We start from the raw sequence: 13,043 nt of genomic DNA, 5'->3' as shown, positions 1-13,043 counted from the left end.
GTACGGTTGTGTCTCGCCAGTGTGGCCAGATTATGTTGGCACATTTCGGTAGGAGCACCAACATTTTATGTGTAGTTTTCGATAGATTAAAACTCGAAACTCAGTTAAAAAGAATTGTTAAGCGAGGGGGGGGGGATGCTAATACGCAAAATGAAAGTTCCATCACACGAGAATATGCATCCTTTATCTAGGATATGGATTAGATTTGGTTCAGCGGTTACAAATGAAGGTCTTTCTGGAGTGCCGATCTGAAAATTGTACTAGGAATTCTAAGCCAAAGACGGACTAAGATGCACATTTTCCTCTCAGTGGCGGCATGTTCTTTTTCTCGGGACTCCACGCGACCGCTTAGGGCCGCAGCAGTGCTCCATTGGATACGATTTTATCGTACGTGCTGTCATTTGATTTTCGCTGGATTATTTATATTGATTTGATTGTTTGGCAGAGTTTTATAGTTCAATGGGTTAAAAAATTGATATTTTTTCTTCAAACCCTAGATATATATACATCGGTATTTCTGGTCACTTTGCCCACAGGTCAAGGCGAGCTTTTTGGCGGCCATCCTTCAAAAACCCTCGCTCGAAACGTCAAAAAAACCGTCACAAGCAAGGATAATGTATTTAGAAGGTTGATTTTTATCGCTTTTGCTGGGCGACATTGTGGGGGACATCTGTCACTCTCTGCATACAAATTTCATTACCCCGCACCAGCCCTCCCCGATTTTTATACCGGAGCCCCCAGAAGAGAAATGTCAAGTCGAGAAATGTCATTTTGCTCTGAACAACTTCACCTTGTCATTTATAACACCTTGGTCACAAGTACTTAGAAACGACGTCACCAGCGAGGGAAAATCGCACCTATTTGGAGGGTTTGGCGACGTCATTTTTAAGTACTTGTGACGGTTTTTGACCTTTCGAGCGAGGGCTTTTGCGGGTGGCCGCCAAAAAGCTCGCTTTGCTCTGCGGGCCAGTGGGCAGATTATTTTGGTAGATTGCGGCAGGAGCACTGTTGAGAACGCGACAATTTAAATTCAATGAATTATTTTAACGATCAAATTCTTTTTAAGTTTTAACCACCAACTGCGAGATTCAAACTCAAATTTGAATGATTTTCTTTGACGAACAATTCCTTGAATCCACACAACTGACATTTTCTACTTATTATGAACATTAAATTTTAACGGATAAGATTTTGAATTTAAAACACATGTAGCATTTTTCAAGTGCCAGGCAAACAAAGGTGCATCAGCGCGATAAGTAACAAATAAGGATATCGTGCCTTGAAACAGCATCCCAAGCGCCACAGATTAAGCTTAAACGACTGAAAAATCAAATATCTGTGATTTTCGGTAGGATAAATGGAAAATCGGTAGTTTTAGGGGAGTCATCTGTGATTCGGTAGACATATAAAAAATCGGTAGGAATACAGATAAATCGGTATTTCTGGTCACTCTGGTTGTGTGTCGCACAGAAAAAGCTCGCTAGCTGTCAAACTCTGGAGCTTTGTTTGAAACGTATAAACTCGCATGCACCGATGGAAAACTCGCTTCACTTCATCCGCGATAGAGATATGCACGCATTATTCTCAATAGATATAATAGATAGAATAGATAAAATGAGCAAACAATAAAACACTTGAATCCTCCTATAGGATAGCAAAAGTACTTGACATTAGAGAAAGATTTTGAAATGAAATTCATATGCCCAGAATTGGTCAGTAGAGTTTTGCTACAGTAATTGTGCTGGTAACAAAAAGCGTTTTGGAAGAAATAAGATATTTTAATTAATATTTTGTTTATTTATCTCGAAAGGTTCGTTAAGTGTAGCCGCGGCATAAGTGAACGAAATAAAAACTTCAATAATTGAACGAAAGAAATGTCTAAACTTTGAGCTTTTTGTGTTTTGGAAAGAACTTTTGGAATGCGCCACCTTAGATACAGATATCTTGGTGACGAAATTAGCTCGGTTATAGCACTGGGTATGGAACTTATCGAAAAGAAACTCATGCATTTTGCGATAAAATTGAAATGTTGCTACTTTTGATGAGTGTTTGTTACCAGTTTTGAAATATATAACGGTGTATTATCTCCTTTCCGATACATCATGGTGTATTTTTCAATAAAAACATTAAAAAAACTTGCTCAGAAATGTCATGCCTGTGATCGCTGTTTGACGTCGACGTAGCCTGTTGTCAGTTAGATGCGTACGTAAATAAACAATTCGGATTAAACACGTGCTTGGTGCATTTGGATTGCCTGAGAACTGAGGACAGCGAATTTAATTTTATCACGCTATAACGATGGAGTCTGACCAGGAAGATGAGGTTCCCAATGTCAATTTTGTCCCGAGCTTGCTGTTCGTAAAACGTGGCGTTGCAAAGGCCAACCCGGACAAGGTATGGAATAGTTATAAAGTGTTCAGCCGGCTTTCACCCTCATGTTCCTCGCGCTACTCGTAATTGCAGGTTACATTAACCCCGGCAGAGCTGGCAAGAATTATCAACGAGACCAGAGAAGATCTGGAAGAGTAAGCATCAATACAGCGTGGGTTGAAGATGTTTTCCACGAAAAGTATACGTTTTTGTTTTGTAGAGAAGGGGCGGAAGGGATGGACACATCCGACGACGAAGAGAATGAAGATAGTGAGAGAAGTTTAGCTGAAAGAGCTGGCAGGTTGGCAGCGATGAACGCAGATGGCACGGGTGAAGGAACCGATGAGTATAATTTCGATTCGTACGAGCAAGAAAGTAAGTAAAGCGAGTACGATAGGTTGTTGTTTTCATGTGGCGGGTCTAAATGTAAGATTTTGCTTTAAATATTCCACATTCTAGCCGGCACAACCGGATTACACCTGAGTACGGTGGCCGTAATTGATCCGACAGAAAACATCCAGGATGATGAAGATTCGGATGCGGAAGATGAAATCATTAAGCCGACTGACAACCTGATCCTTGTCGGACACGTGCAGAACGAGAGCGCCTCGATGGAAGTGTACAGTACGTAATTGTGACTCCGATCTTTCCATCAGCTTGAGAAAAACTTACTACTAACCTTGTTATGATGTTATGATTTTAGTTTACAACGAAGAGGAAGGAAGCCTGTACATTCATCACGACTTCCTGCTGCCGAGTCCTCCGCTGTGTATCGAGTGGCTCAGCTTTGATGCGGGCAGTGATAAACCGGGCAACATGTGCGCGATCGGGTGTATGGAACCTATTATTACAATATGGGATTTAGACATTCAGGATTCGTTGGAACCGGTGTGCAAGCTGGGGTCGAAAGGCAGTCGTAAGAAGAACCTCCCAAAGCTTGGCCACACGGACGCTGTTTTGGATATTTCCTGGAATCACCATTTGCAGTGCGTTATTTGATGTTTCTTTTAGACACGCGTTTATTTGAATTAATCAATTCGATGTACTTATTCTGCAGACATATCCTAGCTAGCGGATCGGTGGATCAAACGGTAATTCTATGGGACCTGGAGGAGGGCACACCCCACACGACGATCCGCGACTTTGGGGAGAAGGTGCAGACATTAGCGTTTCACCCGAAGCGAGCCGAAACGCTTCTGGTTGGGAGTTGCGATGGCAAAGTAAAAGTGTTCGACTGCCGCTCTACAACCGACGACAGCAGCAGCTACAAAATGTGGGATCTTGGTGGCGAAGTGGAACGTGTCTGCTGGGATCACTTTAACCAGAACTGCTTTGTGGCCAGCACTAACGATGGAAAGATGCACTACATTGACAGCCGCCAGGATGAACGTCCGCTGTGGTCGAAGGAAGCGCACGAGAAGGAAGTTACCGGGCTCGTGCTTAGCGCTCATGTGAAGGGAATGCTTTCAACTGCCTCCGCGGACGGCTCATTGAAAGTATGGGACATTGATGAGCAGGATGCGCGCATGGTATATCAAAAGAATCCCAAAATCGGTGTTATACAGTGCTTGGGTGAATGTGACGAAAGTCCGTTTACCCTGGCATTGGGCGGAGATTTGAAGACGAAGAATTTTTGCGTGGTGAACCTGCTGGACAACGATATCGGTAAGTTGAGGCCGCTGACTTCCCAACCATTTGTTACTTGCGAACTAATCGTAATATTGTGTTTTACAGTGTCAAACGTATTTAAATCGAGACACGTTGCAAATGTTTCGGACAGCAGTTGCGAACCTCCAACGGAAGAAATGGAAGAAGCAACCATCGAAGATGAGTAAATTTCTAATTTCCAGTATGCCAATAAAGGTTTACACATGATCGAAAATAACGTTACTTCTATATTTCGATACGAGAAACTTTACTACATGGCAAGACTCTACTTGGTTTTTAATCGGATGTTTCGGTGATGGTAGAGAAAGCAAACTTTCTTTTTGTGAGCTTTTTTTTTCTTTCATGTACTACTCTTGCATAAAAAAACGATAAAGTCTAATTTCTAGATCATGCGATTGTATTTGGCAAAATGTACGTTTTAAATAACATTGTTCCTCTACTGAAGGCTGATTGATTTGACCTGATCGATCAAACCAATTCACCATAGTTATGAAACCAAAACATCAACAATCCTTCGCCTTCAAACTGAAATCTAATCATTTCACCCTGAAGTTGATCATATGCAGTTTCGTTCTCAGAGAGAGGGGGGGGGGGGGGGGGAAGAGAGAAAGGAAGGGAAAGAGCCAATGATTCAAGGTTTGGCTGATAACAAATGAATAGTGCAATACGAGCCAGGAAAGTTCGTATAAATTAGTTTGATAAATCCAGAGCGTTCATTAGTTGGCAGGGAAGTGTATCATCGGTAAGCTGTAATACCACAAACGGGGCAAACCTACTACAGCATGGAACATAAAGTCGATATTGATCGTGCGGCTTATAGCCACTTTGCGAAACCGTCCGCGTCAATGGGATACAGGAAAGTATTCTACACGCTCTTAGCTTTCAGCTCCATCGCTTTCGGTGCATTCGTGATGGCAGTGTTCTACCACTGGAATGAAGTACAGAGCATCGATAACCGACTGCAGATGCACGATGTAAAGGAAGTAATTCGACTGACGGATATGCTGTTGGCCAAGCATGAATCCAATGCGGCCAATGTTGAAAAGCTTCTCGCACTGTTTCAACAGCACTTGCGAATGGAATCGGGAAGACAGTTGAACGTAGAAGCAGACTTCGAGTCAAACTTAACGTTTGGTGATCTGGCGAAGGACAGGAAGCAGAACCATAAGCCTTTGGAAGCTGGGCCGGCAGCCACTGGGCTGTTCGATGGAGAAGAAAAGGACAATCAATCTCCGGAATCTGCAAAAACAAACTCGAATCCTGCAGATGATATCATGAACCGGACGGATGATCAACGTCAGAGTACTACACCTGGTCCGGTAGAAGAAAAACAATCTTCCGAGAGTTTTCATTGGAAATTTAGCATTCCGCGGGCTGGCTGGTTGCAGCTTTCGCCATTTGGTATAAGTTACGGTACATCGGGTGAATCCGCTGACAATCAAATTGTGAGCAAGGAAGTGGAATAACTAGCGAATAAAAACCTTCAGAAACAGTGAAAGTAAATTTAAATGTATCGTGTTTTTGGTTTTAATTTTAAACGGGAAAAGGAAAAGGTATTTACCGACAACGTCTTGTGGCGCCAGAAGTAATTGAAACACTAGCAAACATTAAAAATCTATCGTAATAGAACATCTGGAAATTTTTATAGAGAAAAAAAAAATTCCATTTTTTTTAATTTCCAGCTACATATAAATTTCATTTGTCCACTTAAATAATAAAAATGTGTTTAAAAATCACAAAAAAGTTTAAATTTGTAAACAGAAAAAGTACAAATAATGCTTAAAAGCTGTTTGTATATTAACAATAGTACGATTATCAGTCGTCTTCAATTAAGCGCCGGGTCCAAATGCGGTATGGCAGCAAACGAAAAAAAAAACAATTACAGTAATAACCGTATAAGTCAGAACTAAAACTCAGTAATCACGAGTAATATTAAATTTAAATTAAATACGAAAATATTATTATTTTAATAACTCAGTTTTTTCAAAGTGATCGTGACTCTTTTCAATTTTAGCTTTAATGATTAAAACTACCGATGGCACAATGAACGAAAGCGTAAATAAATTGTGTCTTGTCAATAAATGATCTGCTATGTGGAATATTCATTCAATGTTCTTTTTACACCCATGCTTTACACAAATAAGAAAAGTAATTCATCACCACTGTAATTGTGTGTTTTAATGTACATTTCTTTTCCTGGAAAGGTTTGTGTTGGGGTTTGTAAACGTGTGGGTAGGATCGCGAAGAACCTTGCCAGCCATTATCAATCAAACGGCCCAATGGCGATAATGAGGAGAAGTGGCGCAGATAGTCTACAGCAGATCGGTTGATTCAGTCATCGGAAAGCGCTCCACAATTTCACTAGCAACCAACGAATTTACGTTCACGGCAGTTGGTTCCATACGTGCTCCGTGTTAGATTTGCAACGGTGTGTAACAGGATAAAACAAGATCGGATCATAGTGGATCCTGGTGCTGAGCGTAAGATCGACCATCTCCCTTGTCCTCAGCAATAATAATGGTTACCATTCGGAACGATATAGAATCGAACGGGAGCGCCAACAGAGCGGACAGTGCAGCTAGTGTGGTCGAGGGTACCAAAAACATTAACCAACTAGCGAACGGATCGCGCAGATCCACAATGGGCGATATAAAGCAGAAAGCTTTCAACAAGAAGTGTGTCGGTTTCTTGGCACTGATCGTGTGTGTTGGTGTTTGCTTCGGTGTTGGGATGCTATTTCTCTACGGTCATTTGGTGGATCGATTGAATGAAAGTGCCAATCACGGTTCAATGTTGCACGACAAAAATGGCAATCCTGTGAAGCATCTTCTTACCACTACTACATCGACAACAACGACCACTACATCGCCATTATCATCATCATCATCGCCGTCGCCGACAACATCAACGGTCCCGACAGCGGTGACGGAAATTTCCCCTACTACGACCAGTACAGAGAGCTTCATCCAGCCGTCTACGCCAGGAAAACGCCAGGAAGATGATGTGTTTGACTTAGATTCTGGATTGAACGACAAGGGAAAGGCTGCCGTAGCGACGCCTCAATCCTCGATGGAGATCACCACCGCTCGCAACGCGGGCATGCCGCCTGGCTGGGGCAAGATACAGTATAGTCCACCGCAAGGAATGGGCTCTAACGTACAGTATGTGCCCTCCAGCGGTAGCGGCGATTATTCCGGCGATGACAGTGATGACGATGATGTACAGAATGACGCGGAAGGCTCGGGAAATCATAAATAAAATACATCGTGCTGTACGGTAATCGAACGTGGCGCGCAATTGTGTTGCAAAAGTTGCGAGCTCTGTTAATATAAAACTCCGATAAGTACGCCACAGCTCGCTTCCGACCAGCGCACCAGATGATGCAAGATGAAGGCAATTGTTCAGATGTGGTCGTTACGTTACGCAGTTCGTTGAGACGCATGCTTTGGCACAGACAAGTGATAAGAGCACCTTGTTATGGGTGAGAACAGGACGTGGAAAGGCGAAGTAAATTTTGGTAAACTGTTCTACATCACAGACACTAGGAGTGCCAACAGTGAATGTAAAGATTGATGAAAAATAACACTTATTACCAACTTCACATGAGTGTAACGTCTAACGTCACCTCGTTTCGTATCACAGCAAATGTAGCATTTTATGTTAGAAGTGAATTATAAAATTCGCGTGTTGCAAACATCATTGTTAGAGTGTTTTATTGTAGTACTTATTCAATAAAATATAATAATATGGTGAATACTAACGACAAGAAAACAATTCTGTTGCTCAAGAAAGTAGTAGCAATATAATATACGAAAGTTAGAAGGATCTATGTTATTGAGGTATGGCTGAAATTGACGAATTTGTATTGCGTCTTAATGTTGCCTTTATGTCTTACTATTTAGTGCTGAACTATCTGTCCCTAATTGGTGTATTAATAGATAAAAAATAGCCGGTCCTGTGACAACCAGATTTGAATCTATGATGGGTCTATTGTAACCAGTGCCGTATGGACAGAGTACTAGCGACATGGCCCCCCAAGGCTGGCGAATCATTTCAAAGGGGCCTCAACTTGTATTACCGCCTAGGGCCCCCGATACCCTTAATCCGCCACTGATTGTTACATCGTGCACCTAAGGACAATACTACCGCGATTGACTCTTTTAAAATACTTTGCTTCATATTTCATGCTTACTATTGAATAATATGTAATTCATTATAAACTGAACGAGATACAGTGTTTTTTTATGAAAAAAAGAAAAACTTAGCTTAGAAACTTAACTTTAATGTATTCATTTACATTGATGCAATAAAAAACATGAATGATTTGGTTGCATTAGAAAGCAAGTAAGTTGATGGTAACTATGTCTCTTTTAATGAGCATAAAGTGTGGTAGAAAATTAGATTTTAGTTGTGTTGCTAGTTTTTCACAACGAAAAATATTGAAATGTAGAAATAATCAACATTGAAAATGTTAACGCTTTCTAATTTGGGTAATTTGCCAATTGTTGCGCACCACCCAATTATTGCGCAATGCGTATAAATTATTGTTCATCAAAATATTTATAACCCATTGATGAAAGCCAGCATTTTTCCTTTAATATTGAGCATTTCTGCCGGTCTCGTAGTAAAGTCGTCAACTCGTACGACTTAACAACATGCCCGTCATGGGTTCATTCCCCAAATGGACCGTGCCGCCATACGTAGGACTGACGATCCTGCTATGGGGGGAAATCTATTAGTCACTGAAAGCCAAGCCCACAAGTGGTACAGGCAGGCCTTGACCGACAACGGTTGTTGAGCCAAAGAAGAAGAATATTGAGCATTTCTGCCGCATTTTATACTAATTTATGTTTTGAATCGAGCACTTTTTAGATTTTTTAAGCACGAATGAAAATATGTTGACTGATTTCGACCACAATGAATATATTTCTTCGCTAAACCGCTAAGAATTGTGCTTCACTAAATAAGGCTTAATTCGCTGTATGAACCACATAACATGTATATTTTGATTTAAATCAAACAAACATAGTTAATTCTCACGATTAGGTTGCAAAAATGTGGACTTTTTGTAGAAAACACTTATTTTAATCCACTGTTTAATAATTGGAACAAAGAGAGTACTTCGTTTCTATTTATTGCACAGGCCAAAGCCTCCTTTTTCACCGTTCGCTAATTATTTGGCGGAATTCCGGCTTGAATCAAGGACAAACGTGTAATGTAACAGCGTTTCGTATTGCCCTAAACACTATTCGATAGAAATACATCCATTTCAGGGCTTTTTTTGTCTATTTCAGTGTGTTGGAAAGAGTTCAATAATTGGCTATGAAGTGTGCAATAATAGAATTTTGAGTTTTTGTAAGTGTGCAACAATTGGAATTTTGAACAGATTAAAAAAAAAACTGTATTTCTTCTCAATATTTATAATTTGTCTGCCTAAAATAAAATATACATACTATTTCTTAAACAATAATCATGTGTAATAGACACACACAACAAAAATATTGTAATTTTATCTTTCTCCAACATATGAAATACGTTGGCTGTTCCCGAGCAACAATTGGCATATTACCCTATTTATGGGAAATAAGAAATGCACGAAAAGTCAACACATCAATTGCATTTAATTTGAAAACAAATGACAAATGTTACCACATTTCCGCGCGTTTCTGCATTGCCGTAAGTGAAGCGCCAGCCTTTACATTTTTATTAATTATTTCATGAACACTTGCGTTTGAAAAGCTTGTAAAAGCTTTTCTGTATTTGGATTTTATAAGGTACATTCAAAGAATAAATCATTAAAGTTAAAAATTGAGATAACACGAGAAAACTCCTGAAATTACATATTCAAACAGAATGATTGGTGAATAATATACATACCTTTTAGATTGTGCAGGATGTCTACCATTTTAGTAGCGGGATCTTTTACAAGAAAGCAACTTCATTATGTACAGAACAACAGCCATCCTTTCCCGATGACGCATGGCCTATCCTTGTCTTGCTTCCTTACACTTTAGAGAAAGCCAATCCTAGAAAGTGTTCGCGTTATATACGCTTGACGTTAGCGTTCCTTGCCGTTCCTCTGGCCTTTAGCCGGGTTTTCAATTTCCCACGCCAACTGTAAAACATAAACGCGTATGTAACAGCCTTTCTCTGTTTCCTGCCTGTTACTGTACTGCTCATGCCTACTGCTTCCTTTTTGGCTGATGGTTGCCATGGCTCCACCTACTCTGGACGATACCAGAAAAGAGAAAGAAAGACAGAGAGTAGATATTCCTAGAGCGAGAGAATGGAACAGGAACCGGAACATGAAAGAGACAGCATACCAGCTGGATAAAAAAGCGTCGAAATTTATGCTGCAAAACAGACTTGCTCAACTTTTTCAAATGTAAAAAAAAGCAACAACACTGTGGTGAAATATGAAAGAGGAGGATTTTTTCTTCTTTTGGACAATGGAACTCAAAATTAGCTCTACCAGTACTGCAGGGACATGTTGTACGCATGTGCATAAATGCCCGATTCCCTGTGGATGCTTCAGCACATAGCTGTTTTTCAGGAATGGGAGTACGGAAGGAGGCAAATCGTCTTGCAAGGAGATTCCTTTAAATCTTGAAGGAATTTTCATCTTTCTCCTTGGTGTTACGGGCCGCTCCCAAGCAGCTGCGTCTCGCAAGGACTATACTATAAGTGGCGCAGCAAGATATGGGCAACGTTTTACGATGTTCCCTTTGATTGCTTTTCTGGCATCATATTATCAGAGCGCGTTCGTTGGTTGGAAGGTATGCGATAGGGCACAAATCGCATAAGGGGGAAGCATTTTCTTTTGAAAATCCTCACCCACATGCACAAACAGTAACCAACATACACATACAGAGGGAACTGTATTGGTTCTTTATCTTAAAAGTGACATAACAGGAAGCAAGAGAATTGGGAAAAAGGTTTACGACCACAACTCCCGCTACATAACTCTTCGTTAGGTGCTTCGTTGATTTAAGACACTTTACGACCAACGATTGAAATTGTCTTTTTCAGTAGAAAATTAATTCCTCCATTGGGGTGGCACGGGGTCTACATTCATTCGAATAAACAATCGTATGACTGAGCTATATTTTTTTCAATAAAAGCATACCATTTCTTTAAATAACCTTTTAACTTTCGATCGCCATTTCTATGTGTGTTATGCTAACCTTAATGGATGGATTCTAGTTTAACGGACAATATGAATGCCTTTATCTTTTTATGCAAATATTTTTATAATTGTCAACATAACATTAGAACATCTTTTGTCGTTATACGAATGATCGTAACAACCGATCGTTACCGCAAGGCCAGACGAGGTGAAATATACAGCGAAATGAACTACAGTGAACCCTCTCTTATTTGACACCTCTCCAATTTGAAAAACCTCTCTTATTTGAACATTTTGCACAGTCCCTTGATTTCCAGTACATTTTTGTTCCTCTAATTTGGAAAACCTCTGAAATCTGTGTCCCTCTTATTTGAGTATGGTGTTGCCATGGTTATTGAAAGATGTATGCTCAAATTAGCGATTCTGTTCGCAGTTTCCTATAGCAACAGTTAAGGCTGCATACTAAATGTTCTGTCTCTGTCTTGTCTTGTATGGACCTTTCATTCACTTTCAACATCTGTAATTTGAAAACCCCTCTTATTCGACAGTCCCATCGCCTCTCAAATAAGAGAGGGTTGACTGTATTTGACAGGTGAAATATCTGTCAGATAATGCATCACAGCAGCTGGTGTGCAATGTAAACAAATAACGTGTACAAAATCGCAACTAAATCCATTAAAAAACTTCATTATCAAGTATTTTATCAATTTTCAGTCAACAGTTCATCATTGCTTCCCATTTGTAAATGTTCCGCTTAAGAAGATACTCTTTTAAAGTGATTTTCGTAAGCGGATGTTGTATCTCCCCCAACCCTTTAACTTTACCTGACAAATATTTCGCCTGACAAATAGTTCATTTCGCTGTATATTTCACCTCGTCTGGCCCCACGGTTAGACGTTTTGACGAAGTGTGCTGGTTTCAAATAAATCCTTCCCTATTTCCACGCTCACTATGATCGTACTGTATGCACGAGGCATGGTTTGTTCTCGGCATGTAGCCTCCTCGGGCTGCATGAATCGTGCGTGCGCCATACACGTCCTTTCACCAGGTAGTAAAACAGTGCAAACGGGCTCGGAACTTTCACGTGCCCGGGATCCAGCAGTTTCGCAGCGGTGAAGGTCTGCCGTGCTGTGTGGAGGTCTGATTTTATGATTGTCTTATTGCCATAGAAGGCAATACTGGCTGTGAATTGCTCGCTCGCCGGAATATCACTTAAGGAGCCCAGAAGAAAGAGTGCGTGTGTGGCGCTCTGGACAGAATCGTATGAGAATACACGTAGAACTAAAACTAGACCTGATACCAGTTTCTGCACAAGGCAAAAGATCAGCAACTTATTAAGGAGCACAGCTTCAGCTTTGATGCTTTACGCTTTTGCCAGTCGAACCACGGTGGAAGAAACAACTTTTCCGTCTTCTTAACGCAATGGAGCTTTCGTATCGAAATACACACTCAACATTTCAATTTGTTCACTTTCGGTGTTTTACTTTACTGTTGGTTGCATGGACACCGCCATCGGCTGCTATGACCCAAGGAGGAAATCACAATCATCTAGATGAGTGCGAGTACGCTCTGTCATCGAGATATCCTTGAGCTATATTTAAAATGTCATCCATATTCACGGACCCTATGCATGGAAGCGATTTTGAGGCAAAAAGGGGTTCTAAACAAACGAAAATAATAAACCTTCACTTTATATACAAATGAACGGAAACAAAGCAGAAAGTTCTTTTTAGGTTTGTAAAGAAACAAAAAAAAATGTAGATAAAAAAACCTCGCCAGACTGTTACCGTTATGTGGCGTAAAATGTAAAATCGAGGTCAAATCATGGTCAGAAAAGGGGGTTGTTACAGTTTTTTTTTCAAGTAGTGTTGTTCTTTGT

The 13,043-nt window shown here is 40.5% G+C and overlaps 1 protein-coding gene across 1 annotated transcript; it reads left to right on the top strand.

Moving 5' to 3' along the window:
- The first annotated feature begins 2,193 nt into the window (after positions 1-2,193).
- On the top strand, positions 2,194-4,255 carry LOC120951279 (periodic tryptophan protein 1 homolog). Its single transcript, XM_040369881.2, has 7 exons — positions 2,194-2,394; positions 2,464-2,525; positions 2,591-2,745; positions 2,830-2,994; positions 3,074-3,356; positions 3,428-4,035; positions 4,105-4,255. The coding sequence occupies exons 1-7, from the start codon at positions 2,299-2,301 to the stop codon at positions 4,203-4,205; spliced, it is 1,470 nt and encodes a 489-aa protein (XP_040225815.1). The 5' UTR covers positions 2,194-2,298; the 3' UTR covers positions 4,206-4,255.
- Positions 4,256-13,043: the final 8,788 nt, after the last annotated feature.

This window comes from Anopheles coluzzii, chromosome 2 (genome assembly GCF_943734685.1).
Source record: "Anopheles coluzzii chromosome 2, AcolN3, whole genome shotgun sequence".
NCBI classification, from domain to species: Eukaryota; Metazoa; Arthropoda; class Insecta; order Diptera; family Culicidae; genus Anopheles; species Anopheles coluzzii.
This window is presented reverse-complemented; position numbering and strand designations above follow the sequence as displayed.